The 27090-nt window shown below is 59.1% G+C and overlaps 1 protein-coding gene across 2 annotated transcripts in view; it reads right to left on the reverse strand.

Annotated features, from left to right (window-relative positions):
* Nfatc1 (nuclear factor of activated T cells 1) overlaps window positions 1-27090 on the reverse strand; it is a 101739-nt gene that overhangs the window by 12786 nt on the left and 61863 nt on the right. For both annotated transcript variants that reach the window (XM_070038809.1, XM_070038810.1), the window contains exon 9: window positions 19814-20169. In XM_070038809.1, the coding sequence (XP_069894910.1) occupies window positions 19814-20169 (356 nt within the window). The remainder of the gene's footprint in view (window positions 1-19813; window positions 20170-27090) is intronic.

The following is a 27090-nucleotide window of genomic DNA, read 5'->3' on the forward strand; positions in this document are numbered from 1 at the left end:
CAGGGCTGCCGCGGGCCCCAGTGCCGGGCACCTGGTGGGGTCAGGCCTGGCCATGTGATTCCCTCAGGATTAGGTCGGCCTCCCCCCCACCTGGCCAAGCCAGCCCGAGGGCAAACCTCCCAGCATGGACTCCAGCCAGCCAACACATCTGACCGGGCAGAGATCCTGTGTCTTTGCAGAGACCACACAAACCACTGCAGTACCCACAACCCTGCAGGAAAGTCCCATCACAGGTTCAAACTTGGAAAACAAGAGGAAGGAAAGGGAGGAAAGAGCCAAAACACACAGGCAAGTGAGATGCCCAGTCGCCAGCACATGTTGACCTGGAGTGGAAAACCCCCAGATTGAATTTCTGTATCGATTATCCAATTATTAATCTTTATGGAGGCTATTCCAACAGTGCACATAATGAGCAATTCATCAAAGTATATTAGGTGCCATGAAAGTTGCCTTTGGTATAAGGAGCCATTAAGTTCCGTGTAATTGCACATTACAGGAGCTTTCCTCAGTCTTAAATCAAATCAGCAGGGCCGGCATGCGCGCGTGCTAATTGACTTTGTGCACTAACACAGGCCCCGGTGGCCGCCCAGCCCGGGCCCCACTGCAGGCCCCGTTCCCGAGGGTGCCCTCCAGCACCACCACAGGGCAGACCCTTCCCCAGCACGGGGACGGGGGAGGCACCCGGAAGGGCAAGGCATACCTGGTGCCATGGAGCGGGAGCACCACAGGCAGCCCCCCTGCCTTCTCACAGACCAGAGGGTGCTCCCACCCACCGGCCGTCCCAGAGAGACCAGCCGAGTGCTCCGACGGAGGGTGATCCCACCCACCGGCCGTCCCAGAGAGACCAGCCGAGTGCTCCGACGGAGGGTGATCCCACCCACCGGCCGTCCCAGAGAGACCAGCCGAGTGCTCTGACAGAGGATGCTCCCAGAGAGACCAGCCGAGTGCTCTGACAGAGGATGCTCCCAGAGAGACCAGCTGAGTGTTCCGACAGAGGGTGCTCCCAGAGAGACCAGCCGAGTGCTCTGACAGAGGGTGCTCCCAGAGACCAGCTGAGTGTTCCGACAGAGGGTGCTCCCAGAGAGACCAGCCAAGTCCTCCAACAGAGGGTGCTCCCAGAGACCAGCTGAGTGTTCCGACAGAGGGTGCTCCTACCCACCGGCCGTCCCAGAGAGACCAGCCGAGTCCTCCGACGGAGGGTGCTCCCCCCCACCGTCCGCTCCCAGACCAGCCGAGTCCTCCGACAGAGGGTGCTCCCAGAGACCAGCCGAGTCCTCCGACAGAGGGTGCTCCCAGAGACCAGCTGAGTCCTCCGACAGAGGGTGCTCCCAGAGACTAGCCGAGTCCTCCAAGCCTCCCCTCCCCATGGGTCCTGCGCGACACAGAACACGGGCCAATGTGGAGATAGAGCCTTCCGGGCAGCCTTGTCCACGCCTCTGAAACTTCCCTACTGCAGCAACCAAAGCAAGGGCCGAAGCTCAGCCTGGCTTATGCAGGGGTGGGTGGGTAATGGGGACTGGACACTGAGAACATGTCACCCGCAGTCCCATGGGCCACTATCCAAATCTGCTTGTTTAAGCCACGAAGAGGCGGGCAGCAGATGAGTTCAGAGCCCTGTAATGCTAGGACAAAGAGCACTGCGAACGTTGGGCTTTCTCTCTGAACTGACAGGTAACAATCACATCCGTTTACTGGGCAGGGTGGTGTCTGACATCAAGGCAGTGAGCAAAGACTCTTCCTTTAGGTCTCAGGATTCAGAGACAGAAGCCTCTCACCAAGCTCTCTGAGCACCACCATTCTCACAGCTCAGGAATCTGCATCTTGCATTTGTGGAATTGCTTTTGGAGAGCTACCAGTATATCTGGGAAGATCAGTGTTAATTCCCTCTCTGCTCACTTAAATCTGACTTCTGAAAATACGTCTTCAGCAGGAAGACTGACACGCCAGAGCAAACTGAGTGGTAAGCCGAGTGCTCGCCTGGGGCCGCTGGCGTGTGGGTCTCCTGGCGTTGCAGGCTGAGCACGGCCTGCCTCCCAACTAGCCGTTAGCCATGCTGTGAGCCCGGGGAGGAGAAGGCTCTGGGCACACTCCAGAGCTCGCAGGCCGGGGCTCGGCCCGCGGCTCCCTGTTCATGAGCACGGGTCCTGCACTGGCCACAGCACACACTCAAGTCCACACTGCTTTCCAGCAATCTCTGAACTTACAGAGTCACGATCCGATGGAGACCAAGAATGTCAAGGAAGCCAGGTGTCTGCCCAGATGCTCCAGGGAGCGTGGACCAGGCAGGAGCAGGCCCCTGGGGCCAGCCTCTCCATCGCCTGACCTTCCTGTGAGTGCAGGGGCACACACTACACGGTGAGCAGCACCACACGGGCTGCTCACTCCACACCAGGACCAGCTGTCCCCCAGTGGACGGACCCTGGCTAACAAGCTGCCTGTCCTCGGCCAGGTCTCTGCGGAGCCCAGCTCTTCCCAGTAGGATAAGTAATGACAGTAGCCACCAACACCAGGGTGGGCAGAGAGCAGCCGGGGCTACCGACGATGCCTGGTGGACTGACTAAAGGACATTACGCACCAACGGTCATGAGCCCCACTGCCAGCCTGGCCTGGAAAGCAGAGAAACAGGAAGTGGAAGGACAGGCAGGAAGTGGTCCATGGAAAAAGGGGCGTGCACCCACGTGGAAGTCACCCCTGCGGGCTCAGAACTCAGGGAAGACCCCCTTGCCAGCCAGCCAGCAGGCCCAAGGCACTCCTTCAACTGATAAATTGCCTGGCCGGGGGCTGGTGGCTCACGCCTGTAATCCTAGCCACTCAGGAGGCTGAGATCAGAGGATGGTGGTTCAAAGCCAACCCGGGCAAGAAAGTCCCTGAGACTCTCCAATAAACTACTCAGAAAAAGCCCAAAGTGGTACTGGGGCCCAAGCAGTAAAGCACTAGCCTTGAGTACTACGAAGCTCAGGGATAGCACCCAGGCCCCGAGATCAAGCCATAGGACTGGCAGATAAATAAATAAATAAATATCTTTGCATCCTCACCCTGCCGATCGATACTACACATCACCACGACAGGAAATGGCCTGAAGGATGGAAACCTAGCACTGAATGCAGAGGTGACGGTTTCCCTACTAGCCAGGGAAGAGATGATCTAAAAACAGTCCAGCACTGCAGTTAATGTCCTGATGGAAGAGAAGGGAGGGATGAGAGAGAGGGAGAGTCAGAGACAAGATGGGAGGGGGAGGGGGAGGCAGGAGCGGCCTGCACTCCCAGGGCCTGGGCACGCTCAGAGCAGGAGCGGCCTGCACTCCCAGGGCCTGGGCACGCTCAGAGCAGGAGCGGCCTGCACTCCCAGGGCCTGGGCACGCTCAGAGCAGGAGCGGCCTGCACTCCCAGGGTCTGCACATGCTCAGAGCAGGAGCGGCCTGCACTCCCAGGGCCTGGGCACGCTCAGAGCAGGAGCGGCCTGCACTCCCAGGGCCTGGGCACGCTCAGAGCAGGAGCGGCCTGCACTCCCAGGGCCTGGGCACGCTCGGAGCAGGAGCGGCCTGCACTCCCAGGGCCTGCACACGCTCGGAGCAGGAGCGGCCTGCACTCCCAGGGCCTGGGCACGCTCGGAGCAGGAGCGGCCTGCACTCCCAGGGCCTGGGCATGCTCAGAGCAGGAGCGGCCTGCACTCCCAGGGCCTGGGCACGCTCAGAGCAGGCAGGCAGTACTTTAACTTCTTCTAATCCAACCTAAACACCTAGTTAAAGGGCAGGATTGGAAAGCATTTTTGCATTCTTTTCTTAAGTTAAGACACATAATAGACTGCACACTAACTCCCCCCCCCCCCAAACAAAACCAAACACCCAACACCAGCAGCTTTTCCGGCATGTGCGCATTTGCTGCTGCTGGGTCGGAGCAGATACCCAGGTGACAGAGCCGGTTTTTGCCAGCTCCCGCCAGGGCCGGCCAGCCTCTGCCGCCCTCCAGCCCCAGCCAAGAGAGATGATTCACTGAATCGGGTTTGGGAAACCCAGGAAACAATCTGAAATCCTCAGGAATCACTGAAGCTCACACTGACTAAGCTGTTCAGCTCCACTCTTAGGACAATGTCAACAAGAGTGTAATTTGTGTTCAAGTTTAGGTCTGAAGCGGGAGTGACATGGGTCGTTTACAGCTCGCTGGGAGCAGCTGCCGTGGAAGCGGAAGAGCACAGCCATTCCAGACCGCGCCGTGAGAGCGCGGGGCTCGGCCAAGGGCGGCCCGGCTCAGGACGGCGGCCCTCACCATTCCCAACCCGGGGCGTCTGGGCAGTCATTCAGAGGAAATGCCCCCGATGTGGCTTCTAGAGCCAAAGCAGCTGCAGAAGCTAAGAGGCTGGCGGGGAAGCAGAGCGCCAGCTCGGTCCCCAGGGGAGGCCCAGCCACGCACGTCTGCACGCACCCCATCCACGGGCAGCCAGGCCTCGGGCTCCGAGCTGCGGCTCCGCGGCGGGCATGCTGCTCCTGCGCCTCTGCGGGCTGACGGCCAGCCTGCGGAAGTCACCCGGTGCACACACCCGAGCCAGACGGCAGCCCGTCCGCTTTGCGGGCAGAGGGAGGGCCGCTGGCTTTCAGGGCAGGAGCCCCGGGGAGCGGAGTACCCTCCAGGAGCAGAACCTGCCCCTCCGACCTATGGGTGCCAGCCCACCTCCACTCTCCAAGACACCCGGCAATCTGTGCGGCGAGCAGGGCTCCGCACCCCCGGGCCGGGGCCACCGCGACCTTCTGTCCCTTCTCTACAACCTGTTCTGAGTGGAGCCAGAGCCCGGTGTCTGAGCCCTGCTGTTTCCACGCCGGCCTCCATGCAGCCTCTGTCCACACCGGAGGCTGCAGCTGGGAGCTCTGATAGGCAGTCAGAGGCAGGCACCTCGGGGCTTGGAGGGGGCGGCCAGGCCCCCCCCAGGCCTGTGTCTGGGGGTGATAACTCAGGGCCTATTGTCCTGTGTATCGGGGCTTGCAGGCCCAGCTGTCGGTGTGGCATGCTCTCTGGCCCTTTGCTGTGTGTCACGTTGTAATCTAGGAGGAAGGAAGAGCTCTAAGTCAAAACGAAATCTGGACAGAGCAAAAGGATTCTCGAGATACACGCAGCCATTCTGCAGAGACACGCAGACCCTAGAGTCCAAGCCACAAAGCCAGCAGGCTGCGTCCTGTGTCCGGCCTGGGGAGACCAGACGCAAACCCGCGTTACTGTCCCTGCTCCCAGCCTGGGCCGGAGCTAGGGGCCGGAGCTCAGGGCCGGCACACACAGACCCCAAGACAGACCCTGCCCCCCCCCCGAGAACCGCCAGGCCTCCTCCTAGCCCTGACCCCCCCAGAACCGCCAGGCCTCCTGGCCCTGCCCCCCCTCCAGAACCACCAGGCCTCCTCCTGCCCCCCCCCGAGAACCGCCAGGCCTCCTGGCCCTGCCCCCCCCCCCAGAACCACCAGGCCTCCTCCTGCCCCCCCCTGAGAACCACCAGGCCTCCTCCTGCCCCCCCCCACAAAAACCGCCAGGCCTCCTGGCCCTTCCCCCCCCCAGAACCGCCAGGCCTCCTGGCCCTGCCCTCCCCCCCGAGAACTGCCAGGCCTCCTCCTGGCCCTGCCCCCCCCCCGAGAACCGCCAGGCCTCCTCCTGGCCCTGCCCCCCCCCCGAGAACCGCCAGGCCTCCTCCTGGCCCTGCCCCCCATCCAAGAACCGTTAGGCCTCCTGCTCTCCCAGGAGGAAGCCAGGCCCCGACGGCGGGGCCCGGCCGCTCTGCTCTCTCCTTCTGCCCTTGTATTCTAAGAGGTGGATGCAGCTCATTACAAAACCACAGCAGTCCCTCAGGACAGACGTCAGACGTGGGGAGATGGAGGCAGGCTCCCCAGAGGCCCCCGGCCCCCAGTCCACCCCCGGGGTGGGGCACCGAGAGCAGCCTCAGGAAGGCTGACGCCAGGAGGCCTGGCAGGCCCGGCGGCTGACCCCGCAGTCTTGGCTCTGAGGGGCCCCCGGAGCCGTGGACCCCAACCAGCTGCCGCTCCCCGGAACCACGCTGCCACTGGGGCCGACACCAGGGGCACAAGCCGACCGTGGGCCTCCCCGGAAGACCGTGTGCACACACAGCACACGCAGAGCTCACTGGCGCAAAAGCAGAGAACACGGCACGGCGGCCATCCCCGCGCTCCTGCGAACGCGCACGCGGTGTGGGAGCACCTCCCAGGGCTGGGGCACAAGCTAAGTCGACCACGTGGTGCAGCCACCACGGAGCCTTCCAGAACATTTCCATCACCCTGGAAGGTCATCGCGGCCCTGGGGCTGCCTGCCGCCACACCTGCTCAGGACAGTTTGTGTGAACGGACCATGGGGTATTGGCCTCGTGTATTATCCACTTGGTGCTTTCCGGATCCTTCTGGGCCCAGCGTGAGTCAGCGCCCCTTCCTCTTCACAGCGGGGTACGAGTGTGTCGCACACTATCCCGTGTATGGCCGCGAGCCTGGGCACGGCGTGAAGAACACTGCGTGCGGGCTGGGGCGGGCGTGCGCACCGCCCTCGGTGGAACGGGTACACTCTGCGGCCCGTTCATTTTCTGCTTTAAGGAATTGCCAAAGTGGCGGTACCACCTCCCTCCGGCGCGGTGTGCGGCCCTCCAAGTCCTCTGCGGTGGGGCCGCCACCACGCTGCCCTGAGGGAAGGTGGCGCCTGCCGTAACCTTCATTTGCACTGCCCATGACCAAGAGTGTGAGCGGCCTGCACCCGGGACCCCGTGTACCCAGCAGGGCAGGTCCAGCCGGCCTCGGGTGGCGTTCACACAGGGCAGGTCCAGCACCTCTAAGCCTCCGCGTCTGTGGGCCCACAGCCCACTGCTGACCAACAGATCGCATGGCCACAACGGCAGCCAGTGGCCGTTCCTCAGTCTTCTTTATAGATTATGGGTGTCAACATCTTATATGCTATTTTACTTTTACTGTGTTGGGAGGGTTTGGTTCCACGTGTCAGTTTTAGAGGTGAACCTTCACACGACAGTTGTTTTATAGACACATTCTCTAGCGCATTGCTCCCCTTTTCATTTTCTCAATGCTATCTTTTGCAGTACAAAGTGGTTGATTTTTAATGTCCATTTATCATTTTCTAACTATTCTGTGACCTATGTTTCTGGTGTTATATTTGAGAAACCTAAGGGTTTCTTTTTGTTTTTGTCGGTCATGGGGCCTGAACTCTGGGCCTGGGCGCTGTCCCTCAGCTCTTCAGCTCAAGGCGAGCGCTCTACCACTTGAGCCACAGCGCCACGTCCAAATCTAAGGTCTTGAATGTTACCAAATGTTATCATCTAAGACATTTATTTTGGCTCTTATATTTAAATACACAATTACTTGTGAGTTGTTTTGTGGGTGTACTTGATTTGATTTTTAAATTATTCCTTGTCTATAGAAATAGAATTGAGGGCTGGGAAGGTGGTTCAGTGGTAGAGCGCTTGCCTTGCATGCCTGAGGCCCTGGGTTCGATTCCTCAGCACCATATAAGCAAAAAAGAAAAAAAAAAAGGAAGTGGTGCTGTGGCTCAAGTGGTAGAGCGCTAGCCTAGAGCTGAAGAGCTGAGGGACAGCACCCAGGCCCAGAGTTCAGGCCCCACGACTGGACCAAAAAAAAAAAAAAAAGAAAGAAAAGAAATAGAATTGATTGGCACCTATCTCACTAAAAATTAGTTTTAACACTGGGCTTAACCTCCCCTCCCTTCCCTGCCCCTCCTCCCCCTGCCCCTCCTCCCCCTGCCCCTCCTCCCCCCTGCCTCCCCTCCCTTCCCTGCCCCTCCTCCCCTGCCCCTCCTCCCCTGCCCCTCCTCCCCCCTGCCCCCTCCCTTCCCTGCCTCCCCTCCTCCCCCTGCCCCTCCTCCCCCTGCCCCTCCTCCCCCTGCCCCTCCTCCCCCCTGCCCCTCCTCTCCTCTGCCCCTCCTCCCCCTGCCCCTCCTCCCCCTGCCCCTCCTCCCCCCTGCCCCTCCTCCCCCCTGCCCCTCTTCCCTTCCCTGCCCCTCCTCCCCCCTGCCCCTCCTCCCCCTGCCCCTCCTCCCCCTGCCCCTCCTCCCCCTGCCCCTCCTCCCCCCTGCCCCTCCTCCCCCCTGCCCCTCTTCCCTTCCCTGCCCCTCCTCCCCCCTGCCCCTCCTCCCCCCTGCCCCTCCTCTCCTCTGCCCCTCCTCCCCCTGCCCCTCCTCCCCCCTGCCCCTCCTCCCTTCCCTGCCCCTCCTCCCCCCTGCCCCTCCTCCCCCCTGCCTCCCCTCCTCCCCCCTGCCCCTCCTCTCCCCTGCCCCTCCTCTCCCCCTGCCCCTCCTCTATTTGTTCTGGATTTCTTAGGATTTCCTACATATGGATCATGGGGCATGTTAGCTGGGAAAAAAGCGTATCTACGTCTTCCTTTTTTATCTTGCCTGATGGCACTGGCAGACCCTCTGGATAATGTTGAGGGTAGAGAAACGTGGAATCTGGGCCTTCTTCCTTCTCTCAGGGGAGAAGCCTTCAGCCCCTTCCTGGTTAGTGCGAGGTCCGTGGCTTCTGGAGAGACCTCCACCCCTGACAGCCCTGGAGTCCGCAGGGGTCCCGGGCCTGTCACCGCTGCCCTGGCAGGGGTCTGAGCGCTTTCCTTCGCAGCCACGCAGATGACCGTGTGGCTTCTGTTCTTTATTTTATGGTACTTCCTTGGCACTTAGTGTGAAGCCAGTTTATATCCACTTGGGGACGGTGGGCAGCCTCTGTGTGTTAGGCCCAGGTAGACCTGGAGCTCCGTTGTGGGTTTTGTTCCCATAGTCTGTGCAGTCTGTCTTTTGTGGTAGTTTTGTTTGACTGTTTCCGGGTTACTCTTTCTTCTCCTGTTTTCCGGAAGTATTTATAGAGTGTTATATTATTTTTCTCTTTGTAATGTTTAGCAGATTTCATGAATGTTTTCTAGGCTTTTCTTTGAGGGTAGCTTTTAAGTTATTCTTTTTTTTCCTCTTGCTGTAGATATATTCATAATTTTCAGTTTCTTCGTGAGTTAGCTTAATTTGTGTGTTTCTAAGAATTTTTCCATTTCCTAGGTTGTCGTATTTGTTGGCAAAAGGTTTTTTTTGTGTGATCTTTTTGTCTCTTAGGAGCCAGTGTGTAATTTCCCTTCTTTTATTCCTATCTTTTCTTGGTTGAACTAATTAAATACTTCTTTCTTTTCAAACTATTAGCTTTTAATTTTCTTCTCTCTCTCTTCTCTTTTCTGTTTGTTGCTTTCTGCTTTTATCTTGTTACTCCTTCCTTCTGCCTCTCTTGACCCAACTTTTCTCTCCTTTTTCAACATCTTCAAAGTTACTGATTTGAGATCTTTATTGTTTCTAATACAGGCATTTAAAGATACGAATTCCTCAAAGCCTTGCCTCTTCTATGTCCTATAAATCTTAAAATGTTGTGCTTTGTTTGGCTTCAGTTCAAAATCTTTTCCAATTTTCCTCGGACTTCCTAACGTAAGGCAGAGAACATTTGGAACTGTTAGCTTCCCAAAACGTGATGAAGTTCTCTCATCTTTGTTGCGGGTTCCCTATTTAATCTTTTAAATTAGAATATTTGTAAGTGCATTATGGCTGCTTTATGACCTAGTAAGAAGTCCGTTATTGCGAGTGAAATATCACAGTCTCTAGCAATTACGTTTGAGTTGCCTTCCTTCATTTCTATCAGGTGCAGGGTTCCATTGAGGGTACTGATATGTTCACAATGCGTATGTGGCCCCGTTTATTCTTCCATCAGTATAAAATGCTAAAGAGAAGGTCATCTCTGATTTCTTTGTCTGCAGTAACACTTCTTGTCAGGAAGCTTATTTGGTGTCGTGGTAGTTGCCATGGTTTGGATCTGTTTGTGTCCTCAAAGGGGCCATTGTGACTGGAGACTTAATCCCAGGGGAGCTCTTGGGAAGTGGAGCCATTCAGAGGTGCCCCGTGGGGTCCCCTCCCCCCGGAGTGTGTGTGGAGGGGGCCGGCCCCCTCCCAGACTTCCTGCTGGGCCCACACAGCCTCCAGGAGAAGGTCCTCCCCGGTCCAAGTGACGGGGCCATGGCCCTGGGACCCGGCTGCCGGGGCATGGCTGCCTGGAGCTCTTCTGGTTGCCCTCTGCACAATCACGTCCACCCTTTAACTTGCAACACATTTGCGTCTTCAACTCTAAAGGATGACCTTTACAGACAGCAAATACATAGGTCTTATTTTTGTTCTGGCTTTTCAAATCAAGTACGATAACCTCCATCTTTTTTGTTGGAATGTTTGGTCCATTTACATTGGGTGTGGCAGAATTTGTGCTTGCCACTTTGCTAGTAATTTTTTGCTGCTGGTCATTTCATAGTAATATGAATTCATTTCTAATAATGCATAAACCCTTTGCTCTAACACTGTTTCTTCCCTGTCCCTTCCTTCCTTATTGACTATAAGCCCATCAACATGTTTTTTATTTAATGGGCTTTTTTCGTTAGTCGTGGGGCCTGAACTCTGGGCCTGGGTGCTGTCCCTCAGCTCTTCAGCTCAAGGCTAGCGCTCTACCACTTGAGCCACAGCACCACTTCTGGCTTTTTTCACTTGTGTGGTGCTGGAGAATCAAACTCAGGGCCTCATGCATGGGAGGCAAGCACTCTACCACTGAGCCACCTTCCCAGCCCCCCATCATCCTCATAGTTTATAAACATGGTCTTATAGAGATTTCTTGTGAAATAGAAGAACTTTTAAAAATATGCGGACTGGGCGCTGGTGGCTCACGCCTGTAATCCTAGCTACTCAGGAGGCTGAGATCTGAAGATTGCAGTTCAAAGCCAGCTTGGGCAGGAAAGTCCATGAGACTCTTATCTCCAATAAACCACCAGAAAACTGGAAGTGGCGCTGTGGCTCAAGTGGTAGAACGTTTGCCTTGAGCTGAAGAGCTGATGGACAGCGCCCAGGACCAGAGTTCAAGCCCCACAACTGACACACACACACAAATGTTTATGCAGTCATATATGTTTGTATACTTTATATATATATAAGTACGTATGCTTTGTTGTATATTTTGTTTACCTTTTACTTTATATTTCCTTGTGTGGGTCTGAGTTGTACTCAATCTAGAGGACTTCCTTTAGCACTTCTGGTCAGGATCATCTTCATCTGGAAGTATCCCTGTTTATCCTTCACCTTTGGAGCCTGGCTGTGCCTGGCGATGTCTCTTTCCTTCAGGTGTTTCCCACCCCTACCCCCCCCCCCCCCCCGCCCCCAAGCAGCTCTGGTCTTAGTGTGGAGATTCCATCTTCCTCGGGAGTTGGTGAGCCTAACATTCCCCTTGTGGCCATCAGAAGAAAGTTGTCTTGATTGACAACTTGGCTAACACACGGCAAGGTATGACTCTTATTGTGTCCCCCTTGGAGTTTGTTGACCTCTTTTGGATGTGTAAAACAATCATCTCACCAACTTTGGTTTTGGTCATTATTTCTTCATGTTTTCCTACTCTCTCCTTCTTCCTGGTTTTGGTCATTATTTCTTCATGTTTTCCTACTCTCTCCTTCCTCATGGTTTTGGTACTCTGAAAATATCCACATTTTTATGCTTCTAGTGTCCCATGTCTCTGAGGCTCTCCTTTTTCCCCCTCCATTTTTCTTTTAGTTCTTTAGACTGATAACTGAGACGTCTTCAAGCTTTATTTATCCCCTTTCCCCTCAAATCTAGGGCTCACTCTTTCTAACACATGTTCATTAAGGTATTGTATTTTTCGATCTTAGCATTCCTATTTGGCTCTTTAAAAGATCTGATTATTGGCATTCTCTATTAAGACATATTTGTCTTTCCTATACTTCTTTAATGGAGTCTCCTTTATTCTCTGAATATGTTTAAATAGTGATTAAAAAACCTTTACTACTTGTTCCAGCCCTGGGAACCTCAGGGCTATTTTCCAGGGACTGCTAGGTTTTCCCAGTGTATGGAACACATTTTCAGGTCTCCTACTTTTTACCCTGAAAATTCCCATCAGGACGACGTTTTATTTCAACTCTGGATGAAGACCCCTTCATCAGGGCTTGCTGTTAGCATCGACTGCCTTGTTGCTCACTTGAATACTGCTTCCCCGAGCCAAGTCCAGAGAGTCTGTATTTCTTGAAGCATGGAGAAACTGAGGTTTCTGTTCCCTTGAAACAAACAAGCAAAAACATTTGTTTTTGTTTTCAGGTTGCTCCTGGGGTTCACCCTGAGGTCCACGGGGCTGGCCGGTCTTCAAAGGCCCAGGGCGGCTCCTACACCTAAGCCTCTACATCCCCAGCCTTTTACCAGGAAGTCTGGGTTAGCCCCTTTCGCGGGCAGGCTGCCGAGCCAGCTCAGCCACGTTTCACTTCTGCCTGTGAAGGGTGTCAGGGTTGAGCGGAGGTGAGTGCTGGGTGCTTCCTCATCATGAACAGGTGCACTTGCCGGTGTGCCCCATGTCAGAGCCCTGAGGCCCTCACAGCTATTGGTGCCCTGCAGCCAGTGTGGGGGTCCAGGTTCTTCACAGCCCTGAGCAGCTGCAAACATCACCACCGCACAGCATCACCACCGCACAGCATCTACACACAGCACAGCATCATCACACAGCATCACACACAGCATCATCACACAGCATCACACACAGCATCATCACACAGCATCATCACACAGCATCATCACACAGCATCACACAGCATCACACAGCATCATCACACAGCATCATCACACAGCATCATCACACAGCATCATTACACAGCATCATCACACAGCATCATCACACAGCATCACACAGCATCACACAGCATCATCACACAGCATCACACAGCATCATCACACAGCATCATCACACAGCATCATCACACAGCATCATCACACAGCATCACACAGCATCACACAGCATCATCACACAGCATCACACAGCATCATCACACAGCATCATCACAGCATCATCACACAGCATCACACAGCATCACACACAGCATCATCACACAGCATCACACAGCATCATCACACAGCATCATCACACAGCATCACACAGCATCATCACACAGCATCATCACACAGCATCACACATAGCATCACACAGCATCACACACAGCATCATCACAGCATCATCACACAGCATCACACAGCATCACACAGCATCATCACACAGCATCATCACAGCATCATCACACAGCATCATCACAGCATCATCACACAGCATCACACAGCATCATCACACAGCATCATCACACAGCATCACACAGCATCACACAGCATCACGACCACACAGCATCACACAGCATCACACACAGCATCATCACAGCATCATCACACAGCATCATCACACAGCATCATCACACAGCATCATCACACAGCATCATCACACAGCATCATCACACAGCATCACACAGCATCACACAGCATCACGACCGCACAGCATCACAACTGCAGTCACCGTGCTTGCTCCCTGGGCATGGCGATGTTCCAGGGAGCTGTTGGACCAGTTCTGACGCTGCCTGAGCTGTGGGGGTTTTAACCAAGCCTGGCCGCCATCATTGAGCTGTGGCTCTCCCAGGACTGACTCCACAGGGAGGGGTGGGAAGGGGGCCCCAGAGAAAGCACCACCCATGTGCTCTTACCAAGGCCCAGGCCTCTTCAGGCCCAGGACCCACTGCGCCTGGCTGGGTACCTCCGCTTCTCTCCGCCCTGCCTAAGTTATCACCAGGCTAACAGCACCAGTGGCTCACGCCTGTCATCCTAGCCACTCAGGGGCTGAGATCTGAGGATTGAGGTTCAAAGCCAGCCTGGGCAGGAAAGTCTGTGAGACTCTTATCTACAATAAACCACTAGAAAACTGGAAGTGATGCTGTGGCTCAAGTGGTAGAGCACTTGCCTTGAGCTGAAGAGCTGAGGGACAGCGCCCAGGCCCAGAGTTCAAGACCCACAACCGACCAAAAAAGAAAAAGGAATCTTAGATGAAGAACAGGGCGTACTTTGCTTCCTCAGGCTTCAGAGCTGAGCGGAGTCCAGACCCTGGGCCTGCTTGCTCCGCAGGTACTCACCGCCCGGGCCCAGACCCTGGGCCTGACTGCCGGGGCCCAGACCCTGGGCCTGCTCCGCAGGGGCTCACCCACCTCCCCTCCAGGGCCCAGACCCTGGGCCTGCTCCGCAGGGGCTCACCCACCTCCCCTCCAGGGCCCAGACCCTGGGCCTGCTCCACAGGGGCTCACCCACCTCCCCTCCAGGGCCCAGACCCTGGGCCTGCTCCGCAGGGGCTCACCCACCTCCCCTCCAGGGCCCAGACCCTGGGCCTGCTCCGCAGGGGCTCACCGCCCGGGCCGCCAGTGCTGCCAGGAGCACTGTGCGGGAGGCCTCTGGCAGACGGCTCTCCACGCGTGGTTACTCCGCCTCAGCCGCCAGGTTTTACAGCTGTGCATTCTGCTGGCGGCGAGCTATTTGCCCAATCTCAGAGGGTGCTCGTTCTGAAGTGAGAATGCTCTGAGCTGGGCGTACCCATGGACGGAGCCGCGCAGACCACCATGCGGGCTGCGTGTGGATGGAGAGGAATCAGGGAAGGCGTTTCTGTGAGGACTGAACCCTTCTGTAGAAGGAAGTGGAAAAACCAGCACTGTGATCACGAACAACTCAAACACCACCACTGTGCTACGATTCAGACCTCGCCCAGGAGAAGCAGTAACAAAACACCACAAACACAGATCCGCACTGGTGGACGGTCATGGCTGAACACCGGCATGCTCACTACTGACTGATGGCTGCTATAACCCTCAGGTTCACAGAACCTTTTCTAACTCGTTCTTTACTCTATCTTCTTCCCTCAAGTTAATAATTTCAAAAACTACTTAAAGAAGGAAATAAGCTAAGCTCCATTTTTTTTGGGGGGGGGCCTGCACTCTGGGCCTGGGCGCTGTCCCTCAGCTCTTCAGCTCAAGGCTAGCGCTCTACCACTTGAGCCACAGCGCCACTTCCGGCTTTTTGCTTTTTGCTTATGTGGTGCTGAGGAATCGAACCCAGGGCCTCATGCCTGCAAGGCAAGCGCTCTACCACTGAGCCACCTTCCCAGCCCCATAAGCTCCATTTTTTAAGGAGTAAAAAGCTGTTAAAAGCAGCAGAAAGAATCGCTTCAAATTTCCCCTTCAAGTTTGCAGAGAACAGTGAGTATAAAGGATCATTTGATTAGAAATAAAGCATGATGCAAAGCATTGTATTCTTCATGTCTACACCAGGCAAGTAGAAACAGCACCCGGGCCCTCAGCTCCAGTGCCCCGTGCACCTCTCCTGCCCCAGGTGCCATGGCCCGGCAGGTGACAGAGCTGACACGCCAGAGCACGGGTGTGCGTGTCCTCGGTGGACACACACATGCCCTGCTGAAAGAGCGTGGCTCAGCTGCCAGGGCCTGCCGCCGCCCAGAGCCACGGCTCCAGCCACACAAGCTCGGACGCCAGACCCGGACGGCCTGGGCGGGCCCGGCCCCTGCCTCTGTCCTCAGACTCATGCCGCCTCTCCTGCCTTCCTCAGAGGTGCGGGACGGACAGGAGAGCAAACACCAGGCAAGAACTGAAACAGCCCGTGTGTGCCTGTGTGTGTGTGTGAGAGAGACGTACTGTGGCACGCATGCACACACACACACGGCATGGCCGAGGGCAGCGGTGGCATGGGGGCCTGGGGGAAGCGGGCGTGGGTCTCAGGAGAGCCGCTCCTGTGCCTGCTGTTTACGCTGCCAGCAGAAGTCTGTCCCCGAGTAGTGCACAGTGCTGTGTCTGTGCCTTTCAACTCCTCTGTGACCCCCGCGCTGGGGGCTGGCCCCGGGAGTGGGCTGCGTGACGGAGTTCTTTCTTCCAGCCATCCTGTGGCGGGCCAGGTCCCTGCTCCTGTTTGATCGCTGCACACAGGCTCTAGCAATCATCGTTAGCCACAGGAAAGACTCAGACCTGGGCTCCCGGCCAGCTTAGTAAAACTTTCCATGAGGAAAGCTTTTTGTTCTCTCCCAGAGCAACTTAAGCTCAGGAAAGAAGGGGCGGGTGAACGGGGAGAGCTAGCACAGCCGGCAGACACGACCAGACCGCCTTGTCTACCTGCTTGTGGTTTTAATGACATGGAGACCTCGGGACACCCAAGAGCCTGTGGCGGAGCTGAAAGGCCCAATTGTGGCGGCGGCTGGGTGGAGGTGGGGGAGGGGAGGCCGGCAGGAGGGGGCCTCCAGCCCTGACTCTGCCGCAGGCCCCTCATACCAAGGGGTCCAGGCCCCCGTCTGCGACTTTGGCTGGTGCCCTGTGGAGCGCGGAATCATCTCCATGTGCCTCAGGACTTTGGGAGTTTCCAGATGTGTGAAATGAGAACGTGGATGTGCGAGAGAGACAGCACATTACGTGTGCCACTGAAAGAGTCCCCTGGGACCAGAGCGCCATCACGTGACTCCACTCTGCTACCGGCAGCTCAGGGAAGGAGCCGTGTGGAGCTCCGAGACACAGAAGCAAATGAAACAGAACAGCTCTACATTTAACTAACGTGAAGTCCAGGACACTAACACCCTCAAAGTGTGGCCCTGTGGTTCAGCCCTTCTTGAGAAATCTAAGGGGAAAGCTTACGTCTTATGAAGATATTTGGAACAAAGAAGAAGTTATCACTGAAATTTATTTATGGGCCAAGTATTCTCACAGCAAAACTTCAGAGTAGAAACAAAAACTTTTGGAGTCCTAACAATGGCAATCCATCTGTCATGATACGTCGATGTGAGCTGGCCCGCAGGCTCCAGCGCACCACGCTGCAGCCAGCACACGCGTGAGCTCTGCCCCTGCATGAGCGAACTCGGGGCCCTGCGCTCACCCAGCTTTCCAAAGCTCACAGCTGGTGCTCTACTACTTGAGCCACACCTCCAGCCCAGGATTCTGCCTGTTAATTGGAAATGGAGTCTCACAGACTTTTCGGCGTGGGCTGGTTTTACACAACAGTCCTTCGTGAGTAGCCAGGATAACAAGCACGAGCCAGCGCTCTTGTTCTGAGAGCTGGTGCTCCCAGCACACACCCTGGCTCTCTGGAACCGGACACCATCTCTCATGACTGTACACTCACACACACCACAGAGCTACAAAGCAAAATCAGAACCCAGCAAAACAAATAACCACCAGTACACATGTGGAGTAGATTCTTCCGGCCTCCTCTTAGCTCGAGAGGAGGCCGGTGGAACAGCCCAGCCCTGCTGGCGTGAGGAGGGGCCGGCAGCCGGATTCAAGGAGGGAGCCGAGGCAGGCCCGAGGACCCGGGGAAGCACGCGAGAGGAGGAGGGGCCGGCCACACGAGTCCTGTCCGCTCACTGTCCCCTCCGCATCTCCGAGGGCTCTCTGGGTCACGGCCACAGCCCTCTGTCCCTGCCTCCTGGTGACCCTTCAGCCAGGACGGCCACATGCTCCCTACCGGCACACAGGAGATTCTAGAAGAAAGCCCCTGGGGGGCCAGAGCCTGTGCTCCCGAGCCAGCCCGGTGAGACCCTGGCTCCTCCAGCATGCTCACACACACAGAGAGCTCCTGCACACCCAGCATCTCCCATGGCATGGCCTGTCACTGACGCCACTTGAAACAGAGTTTACTCCTCTGACTCAAACCTGTGTCTCCACCTGTCAACATACACTTTTCCTCGGAGGGCAACCAAGTCAAACTGAGTCTGAGGGGAGAGACACCACGGCCCGGATGGGCCCCTGCCCCCACCCGGCCTTCCGAGAGCTCCTGGCGGCCGCTTTCTAATCTTGCAGCTCGTGACACGAAGCGTCGTGACGACACAAAGTGCTACGGGTGGCCTCAGGCTCTGACGCAGACCCAGGGGACGGTGCTCCGACACAGCGATCCCACACACGCAGGGCAAGCACCAGGCTCCACCGACGCTGCCCACCGCTTCCTGGAAGCGTGGCCCTTCCCAGACACGCACCGGCCTGTGTCACACACTCACAACAAAGTCACATCTGACGCTGATATGGCGACCCGGGGCAGCGGGAAGCCTGGCTGAGGCCAGCTTCCTGTCTCCGGGCCAGAGGGTACTGCCCAGATGTGGGGACCGGGGCTGGTCGGTCACACTGTCTTGACAGATGACAACGTTCCCACAGCACCACACGGCACTTCCCGGGGCAAAGAAGTCAGAATTTTGGCACAAGCCCCAGTGTTCTCCCTGGGCAGGGCGTGCAGGTGGCACCCTCTGGGAGTGCGGCAGGTCTGCACACGGAGGGCGAGGCAGCGTCTGTGATCACAGCGCCTCTCTGTGATCCTGACCATCTGGGGGGCCTGCGGAGGGGATCTGGAGTGACGCCACACAGAGCCCCTTCCAGGACCACAACGAAGGCACAGACACACCGGCAAGCACGCCACAGAACAGGGACCAGGTTTGTGAGTTAATCATTTCTGAGCAAAAATTTGTGTGCATCCTCCTCAAACACTAAGTTGGGATTTGCAAGCAAGTGTTCATCAAGAACCTTTGAAACTGAAACACCAGAGCGTCGTCCCCTGGAACACCTAAGTGCTAGACTGTCTCCAGGGAGCTGTTAAAAGAGGCTCCGTTATTCCCTGGCCAGACCAACCCACGGAGGAGAACAAGGTGCAGAGTCCAGACCTCAGTGAGCACAGAGCCACGTCCACAGGCTCTTCCCATGGGCAGCCTTGCAGGGCCACCGGAGGCTCGAGTGTGTGGATGTGAGGGAGAGAACTTTGGCTAAGGGCGGCTGCAGGGAGGCAGGTGATTGGCTAAGGGCAGTTGCAGGGAGGAGGTGATTGGTTAAGGGCAGCCAGGGAGGGAGATGATTGGCTAAGGGCAGCTACAGGCCTTGATCTTAGTGGGAAGGCCCCGTACCCCCAAGTGCAGTCCCGGGCCCAGCTGGGTCTCGGCCCAGCTAGAGGAGGAGTGAGCACCTGCTCCCGACCTGTCCTGGAAAATGCCCCACACCTGACTGCCATACCCACGGTCCCAGTGGACCTGGAACCCCGCTGCGCCAGTGCAGAGAAGAGGGCTGGGCCACCGGGCCGCCAGGCGGCTCTTCGCCAGAGTAGCACGGTGCCCAAGAACACATCGACACAGACTCACACAGCGGGCGAGGGGTGGCGTTACCACCTTAGCCTGTCGCCAGATACACCACGGGCAGTTGTGTCCTATACGCTTCCCCGGGAGGTGGTGGAGGCCTGGCCGGGGCCACAGTGTCCACCGGGCCCGTGACGCAGTCAGGACCGCATTGACAGTTTTGACACAGACCCCGGACTACAATGTCCGCACCTCTAGCCGGGACGCGATGTACACAAGGGTGCCCCTTAGTCCATGCGCTGTGATGGCCAGGCTGCCCCGTGACCCCGGAGGGGCCTCCTCTGAGCTCCAGCTGAGTGGTGACTCACTCAGCTTTCACCAGCACACCTGCCGCACAGGCAGGTCACCGAGGCCGACGCCGTCCAGAGCTGTGTGGACAGCCAGGCACAGCGCCGCCGCCAGCAGCCCGGCGGTGCCCCCGGAGGGGCCAGTCACCGCACACAGCCCTCCTTCCTTCTGGAGCGCGCAGGTAGAGGGGACACCTGCACGGACACTTACCATCGTCCAGGTACAACTGGTCCAACTCCTCAGGCTCTTGCTTGATCGGTACAGGAATAGGGGCCAAATTATGACTACCGTCCTCACGCGCCGCGGGCAGCGGCACCGGCCCGGCAGCTGGAGACACGTTTCTTTGCACCTTCGGCGGCTGGCGCTGCTGCTGGCCCAGGACGGGAGGCTGGGCGGAGGACGGCGAGCAGGCTGGTTCGTGGGCAGCGGCCGGCGGTGGAGAAGAGGGGCTATTGGGACAGAGCGCCTGCTGGCAACCAAGGGAGCAGCTACTGCTCGGATGTGGACTCACCTGGGGCTGCAGCAGGGCGGGCGGGGGCTGCTCCGCAGAGCCCGGCTGCAGGGCCGGGGCATCCGCCGCGGGAGGGTGAAGTCCCAGGTGACCGAGGCTCGGGCCAGAGACGCACTTGGTGTAGGCCGCGGAGGAGAGGTCCTGGAGCTTTGGGCTTGTGCTGGGAGGTGCTGGCATCATGGGGCTCCTCTGTGGACAGGGGGCAAAGCCGGCCACGAGGCAGGAGACTGGGTCGGGGGGCACGGCGAGCTGCTGGCTGTAGCAGGGCCTGGGGAGGGGACTCAGGCCCTGGCTCACGGGCCCACATGTCAGCGAGGACTCGAAGTCATCAGTGGGTTCCATCTTTATCATTGGAACTGTGAGGAGGGAAGAGAAAGTTAAGTAAACACGCGGTGTGGATGGTACGCCGGGAGGCTGTGGCTAGGATACCCGAGCAAAACAAACACCGGCTTGACTGAGCCCTGTGTCTCCGCCGCCTCTCCCACCCAATTAAACACCCGGTGAGTCACAGGCCGGGAAAGTCGCAGCTGGTTCTGATTTGGAGAGGACTATTTTCCTTGGAGTCTCCCCAGCACTAACGTGCTATAAAAATCCATTTGCAAACTGCAGTAGGAGCTTTGGGCCCAGGGGCCTGAGGATTTGTCGTAATCAAAGTGAAAACTTCAGCTGGGAGGGGAGAAACTGCACGCTGCTGCTACTGATAAGCTCTGCTTGTGGACGAGCAGGGCCGGGAAGGCTGCAAGGCCTGGAAACCCAGCTGTCCGCTGCAGGAGGGACGCGGCGGTCGGCCAAGGAGGGCCTGTGAGGCGGGCAGGGAGCCACCTGTCCCTCCTCCCCTCCCGAGTCCCACTGGTGACCAGAGGCTCTCCAGACGCCGCCAGGCAGGCCAGGCCGCGCCGCTCAGCCCGGTGAGAGGAACCAGGAGAAGGTGTGGCTGCGGGGGCTGGCCCCAGCGCCTGCCCGGCAGTGCCCATGTGGGTGCAGGCAGGGGAGGGGCGCGGCAGGCCCCGAGCCCACCTCCCGCTGGGGCCACAGGGACGGCCCGGGGACGGCCCGGGGACACGCAGGCGCGCTGCACCCCGGCCGGCACCGACGGGCGCCCTTTGGTCGTGCCAGCTCCGCGGTGGCGTGGGTCGAGCCGCCGCCGCGGCTGCTCTGCCGTGTCTTGCATGCCACGCACAGGTGCTCAGCTGTGCTCAGCACGGGCTCCTCTACCCACTGCGGCCACTTCACAAGCTCCAGGGAGAAACGCGTGTGTCACAGAGGAGGCCCCCCGAGCTAAAGGACTAAAAGCATATCCACAGTTTGAGAGAAACTTTTGCCATGGTCTGAGCCGGCAGGAATGCACGTCTGGTCTTCATTAGGCTGGGTGTCTGCACCGCCAGGGAGCCCCCCAGCCCGGCTGGGAGGGGACCCCTCACTGGCAGCCTCCTCCAGGGCGCCTCCCTGCAGGCACAGCGTCTGCCGAGGCTGGAGCCGGACCGCGGCAGCTCAGACGAGCACCGCCCTCCCCCACGCAGCTCCGGGGACCCCGGAGCCGTCAGCCACGGGAGACCCCTGGCTGGTGCTGGGGTCATCTCCCTCGTTGACGTCCCCTCACTGATGTCTCCTGTCCTATCCCTCACTGCAGAGCGTGGGCCCGGGAAGGCTGAGTTGGATGGAGAGCAGCAGAGAGGGCATAGTTCCACATCCCTGCTTCATCCTGGAGCTCCGCTCCGCTGAAGGGCTTTGAGGTCCTCTCCCCCTGCTCTTCCTTGCCTTCCTCTCCTCTCCTCTCCTCTCTGTTCCCCTCTGCATTCGGCATCCCCAGCACCATCCTGCTATGTTCACTGGAGATAGAGGCCAGGACGGAGGCCCCAGGACGGCAGAGCAGAGGCTGGCTTCTTCACCTGGCGCCTGGGGAATGCTGGATTTGTTTCACTGGCGGCACCGCGTTCCCCACCTGCCTGCACCGTCCCCAGCGAGACCCTTTTCTTCTGAAGGCTGCCCCTGGGCGCTCCGCACACAGCTGCCATGCGTGGTCACGTGCGGAAGCCGGAGCAGGTCCGTGTGCAGCCAGCATTCCGGTGAGGAGCTGCAGAGGCGGGACGTGCCCCAGCGGGGAGCCGCACGCATTCTAAAGGAGAGGCCTTCCCTGCCTTCCCGAGGGAGGTCTGCCGCTCGGTGGTCTCCCGGTGTGGCAACGTGGAATCCTGGGCTTCTGGGCTGAGTGCCGAGCCACCCTGATGTCCGGGGAGCTGCCTCCTCCCCGGGGCAGTGGCCAGGCCCACCTCAGATGCGCCCAGCTCTAGGATGCTCAGGGGCAGGCGCTTGGCAGTCACAGACCAGCCGTTTTCCTGGGGCCATCGCCTCTCCAGCAGCCAACCTCAGCCTGGCGGCGGCCTCCAGGGGCCCCTGGAGCTGCCGGGGCTAGGGGGCCACGTGAACCGTGTGAACCCTGCACGTGGGCTTCGGGGACCTGTCTTGTCAAGCCTGTTGTCCCCGCCAGGCCTAGAGGGTCACAGGCTCCTCCTGTGTCCGTCCAGGCCACCGTGTGTGAGGGGCGGTCAGGGCACTGCCCGAGGAGATGAACATCTGTGTCTTTAACTTGAAGCAGTGTGCTAGTAGCAAGTCAGGGCTGCGAAGCCAACCGGAGGCCCACAAACCTGCCCGAGGCCCCTGCGTCCCGCAGCCGCGCCAAGCCCCTGAGCCTGTGCCATCTGGACCACGGCGCTGGATGAGCAATTGTCGTCCGGCCACCAGCACGTCTCTGCAGACAGCGCCGGAGCACGGCGTCCCCCCGGAGCTGTCTAGTCCACCCACCTGGCCCAGGGATGAGAGCTCACTTCAGGAGCTGCCCTTGTCCAGCATCAGTGCAGACGCCTCACGCGCCATAAATCCAGAGCTGGCCGTGGCTGGGCCCCAGCCAGACCCGAGTGTGGCTGGCAGGAGAGGACGGCCCCGGCCTTCAGGGGCGGAGCTGTCTCTGAGGACAGCCCCAGGGTGGGAGCTGGTGGGCCCGGTCTCCGGCTCAAGGCGCCCTGTGCGAAGGTCACCGGGTGAGTCTCTGCTCACGTTCACAAGGCGTTGCGGCTAGAAGGGGGATTGGCCTGTGCGCCCTCCCCACAGCGCTCCACAGCCGGGGCCGGGGCCCGCACACATCGCCCCCAGCTCTGTAAAACTCCTCGCCCTGACAGTCCAGCAGGGTGAAAAAGGCGCAGCCCCAGACACCGCTGTCCACCGAATGCCGGCGGGCACAGTTTATCCACACACGGTCAGTGACAGCAAACCTGGGCTGGACCTGGGCCGGCCGGCCAGAGGCCGTGGTGCCCGGCAAGCAGCCTGCCACAGGGAACCCTGTCAGTTCTGCTGTCTGAGACCTGTTCTAAATGTGGCCGTGTGGACTCCTGCATCTCCCTGACTGCCCTGGGCCCTTCCTACAAGACTGGCGGGGGGGGGGCAGGGGGGAGCCCAGGGGGAGCACGAGAGCATAAGTCCCAGGCTTCCAGCTCTGGGGGTGCAGACTGCACCAGGAGGAGGTATCAGGCTGGAGAGGGCCCTCGGGGACCTTGGGGCCTCCTTGCCCCCAGCTCCACTCTGGATCTAGAGTGCCACCGTTACCAGAGCCTCTGCCCTCCCTGCTGCTCCGGACAAAGGTTCGGAACTAGCCATAGAAAGCACCTCCCCGGGGCTGGGAAGGTGGCTCAGTGGTAGAGCGCTTGCCTTGCATGCCTGAGGCCCTGGGTTTGATTCCTCAGCACCACATAAGCAAAAAGGAAAAAAGCTGGAAGTGGCGCTGTGGCTCAAGTGGTAGAGCGCTAGCCTTGAGCTGAAGAGCTGAGGGACAGCGCCCAGGCCCAGAGTTCAGGCCCCACGACCGGACCCAAAAAAAAAAAAAGAAAGCACCTCCCCGTGTCAGCCTTCCTGTGTCCCGGCCCCCGGGCTTGGAGAGCCTAGCCCCTCTCGGGGATGCAGTACACACCGAGGCGCAGAGAGATGCTGAGTGTGTCTCCTGTTGTGCTGCCCCTGAGATCGGCTTCCACACCGGTCATGATGCCTTTGCCTGGCTTCAGTGCAGCGTCTAGCTGGAGGCAGCTGTGTGAGAGACCCTGACACGGAGACCCCCAGAGCCCTGCGCCCCGCACTGCTCTGTGAGAGACGCTGACACGGAGACCCCCAGAGCCCTGCGCCCCGCACGGCTCCGTGAGAGACCCTGACACGGAGACCCCCAGAGCCCTGCGCCCCACACTGCTCTGTGAGAGACCCTGACACGGAGACCCCCAGAGCCCTGCGCCCCGCACTGCTCTGTGAGAGACGCTGACACGGAGACCCCCAGAGCCCTGCACCCCGCACTGCTCTGTGAGAGACCCTGACACGGAGACCCCCAGAGCCCTGCGCCCCGCACTGGGAGACCCTGACACGGAGACCCTCAGAGCCCTGTGCCCCGCACTGCTCCGTGAGAGACCCTGACACGGAGACCCCCAGAGCCCTGCGCCCCGCACTGCTCCGTGAGACCCTGACACGGAGACCCTCAGAGCCCTGCGCCCCGCACTGGGAAACCCTGACACGGAGACCCCCAGAGCCCTGCACCCCGCACTGGGAAACCCTGACACGGAGACCCTCAGAGCCCTGCGCCCCACACTGCTCCGTGAGACCCTGACACGGAGACCCTCAGAGCCCTGCGCCCCACACTGCTCCGTGAGACCCTGACACGGAGACCCCCAGAGCCCTGCGCCCCACACTGCTCCGTGAGACCCTGACATGGAGACCCTCAGAGCCCTGCGCCCCGCACTGGGAAACCCTGACACGGAGACCCCCAGAGCCCTGCGCCCCGCACTGGGAAACCCTGACACGGAGACCCCCAGAGCCCTGCGCCCCGCACTGGGAGACCCTGACATGGAGACCCCCAGAGCCCTGCGCCCCGCACTGCTCTGTGAGAGACCCTGACACGGAGACCCTCAGAGCCCTGCGCCCCGCACTGGGAAACCCTGACATGGAGACCCCCAGAGCCCTGCGCCCCGCACTGCTCTCCGTGGTCCCATCCCTGCTGTCCAGGACTGAGGCTCTGGCTAAGGACAGCCCAGGGCCCTGCTGGCCACTAGCACAGCTGAGCGCGGTCAGCTGACCCAAGTGCAGCCGAGGAGCACATCCTGCCCGCCCTGCTCTGGGTCCACAGGTTCCCAACAGAAAGCCCCTCCCCCACGGAGGCCTGAGACTGCTGTCTACACTGTGGTCCCCACAGGGAGCCCAGAGCCAGTTGGAGCCACGTAGGATGAAGCCTCCTGTTTCCCATTAGTGCAGAAGCAGAAGGAACTGCTCCTGCCCAGAAGCTGGGGCTGGGCGGTGGAGGGCGGCGGCAGGGATCTGCCGGGAGCCTCTCCTGGCAGAGCCTGGGCTGGCGTGACGCAACGTCGCGGCGGGCCCGGCTGGGCAGCGCTCGACACACAGAGAACACCTCGTTCCCCAAGCGGGGAGTCTGCGACCTGCGTTTATTAGAGAAAGCAAACGTGTGAAGGCGTGAAGCCTCTGTTCTCAAGGCGTGCTCTCCAGAGGGCGGGCCCTGGGTGCTCAGCCGGTGCCACACAATGGTGCGTCTGTGCGGCCACGTGCACACCACCTGCTCGGATCCCTGGCACGGTGCCTGGCCCTCACGACAGGCCATCCAGAGTGGCTGGCGCTGTCTTGTGGTGCCCATCCCAGAGGGCAGCAGAGGCCTCTCTGAAGGGCCTAGTCCTGGGGAGGGGGTCTGACTCTGTGACGGGATTGGGGGACCATCGGGTGACAGGCGACGGGAAGCATCTCCCCAGGCCACCTCCGAGAGCCCCTTGAATGCACACGCAGGCCCAGGCCTGATCAGCAGGCTCCTGCCTCCATACGGCAACAACCGGCAAACGGCCCCTGACAAGGCCGGCGGGCTTCCGCTGACCGGGCCCAATCCAGCCCCGTTCTGCTGGGCCAGATAGAGCTGGTCATCCGGGCTGCCCTCCAGTTCAGGCTGGGCGGACCGAGGGCCCCATGGGCCCCGCGTCTAAGGCCAGCGTCACCTCACAGCCAGGCAGGCCTCTGCAGCTGGCTCAGGAGCCTGGGAGTGGAGTCTCCGTTGGAGCCCACAGACGGCTCCGGGGCACGGGAGCATCTCCCTGCCAGCTGGCCGCTGGCCCTGCCAAAGCAAGCCAAAATGCAGGCTCTTCCCAGCCCCCTACGGCTTCTGGCCCTGGGCCCAAAGCCTCCGGGTGGAGAGCGGTTCCTTCAGCCCCCAAGGGCTCTGTGCCGCCCTCAGAAACAGGAGAGGAGCGGGGGCGGGCAGCGGGGACCTCCCCAGACGGAGCCCCAGACGGCCAGCACAGCTCAAACCCCGAGGGCCCTCGGGGATGGGGCGACCGTGGTGGTGGGAACCACAGCCGATGACTTTCGGAGAACAGTGTCAGCCTCGACTGTAGATTGTCAGGCAGACGTCAGGCAGGCTACGAGTGTGTCTGCTGTGTCAGCCCAGACGTCAGGCAGAGTGTGTCTGTGTCAGCCCAGACGTCAGGCAGAGTGTGTCTGTGTCAGCCCAGACGTCAGGCAGAGTGTGTCTGTGTCAGCCCAGACGTCAGACAGAGTGTGTCTGTGTCAGCCCAGACGTCAGGCAGAGTGTGTGTGTGTCAGGCAGGCAGAGTGTGTCTGTGTCAGCCCAGACGTCAGGCAGAGTGTGTCTGTGTCAGCCCAGACATCAGGCAGAGTGTGTCTGTGTCAGGCAGGCAGAGTGTGTCTGTGTCAGCCCAGACGTCAGGCAGAGTGTGTGTGTGTCAGGCAGAGTGTGTCTGTGTCAGGCAGAGTGTGTGTGTGTCAGGCAGAGTGTGTCTGTGTCAGGCAGAGTGTGTGTGTGTCAGGCAGGCAGAGTGTGTCTGTGTCAGGCAGAGTGTGTCTGTGTCAGGCAGAGTGTGTCTGTGTCAGGCAGGCAGAGTGTGTCTGTGTCAGGCAGGCAGAGTGTGTCTGTGTCAGGCAGAGTGTGTCTGTGTCAGGCAGAGTGTGTCTGTGTCAGGCAGGCTACGAGTGTGTCTGTGTCAGGCAGAGTGTGTCTGTGTCAGGCAGTGTGTGTGTGTCAGGCAGGCTACAAGTGTGTCTGTGTCAGGCAGAGTGTGTCTGTGTCAGGCAGAGTGTGTGTGTCAGGCAGGCAGAGTGTGTCTGTGTCAGGCAGGCTACGAGTGTGTCTGTGTCAGGCAGAGTGTGTCTGTGTCAGGCAGAGTGTGTCTGTGTCAGGCAGGCAGAGTGTGTCTGTGTCAGGAAGGCAGAGTGTGTCTGGTCGGCCCAGACGG

This window comes from Dipodomys merriami, unplaced genomic scaffold (assembly GCF_024711535.1).
Source record: "Dipodomys merriami isolate MVZ:Mamm:240054 unplaced genomic scaffold, mDipMer1.0.p SCAF_297, whole genome shotgun sequence".
In the NCBI taxonomy this organism is placed as follows: domain Eukaryota; kingdom Metazoa; phylum Chordata; class Mammalia; order Rodentia; family Heteromyidae; genus Dipodomys; species Dipodomys merriami.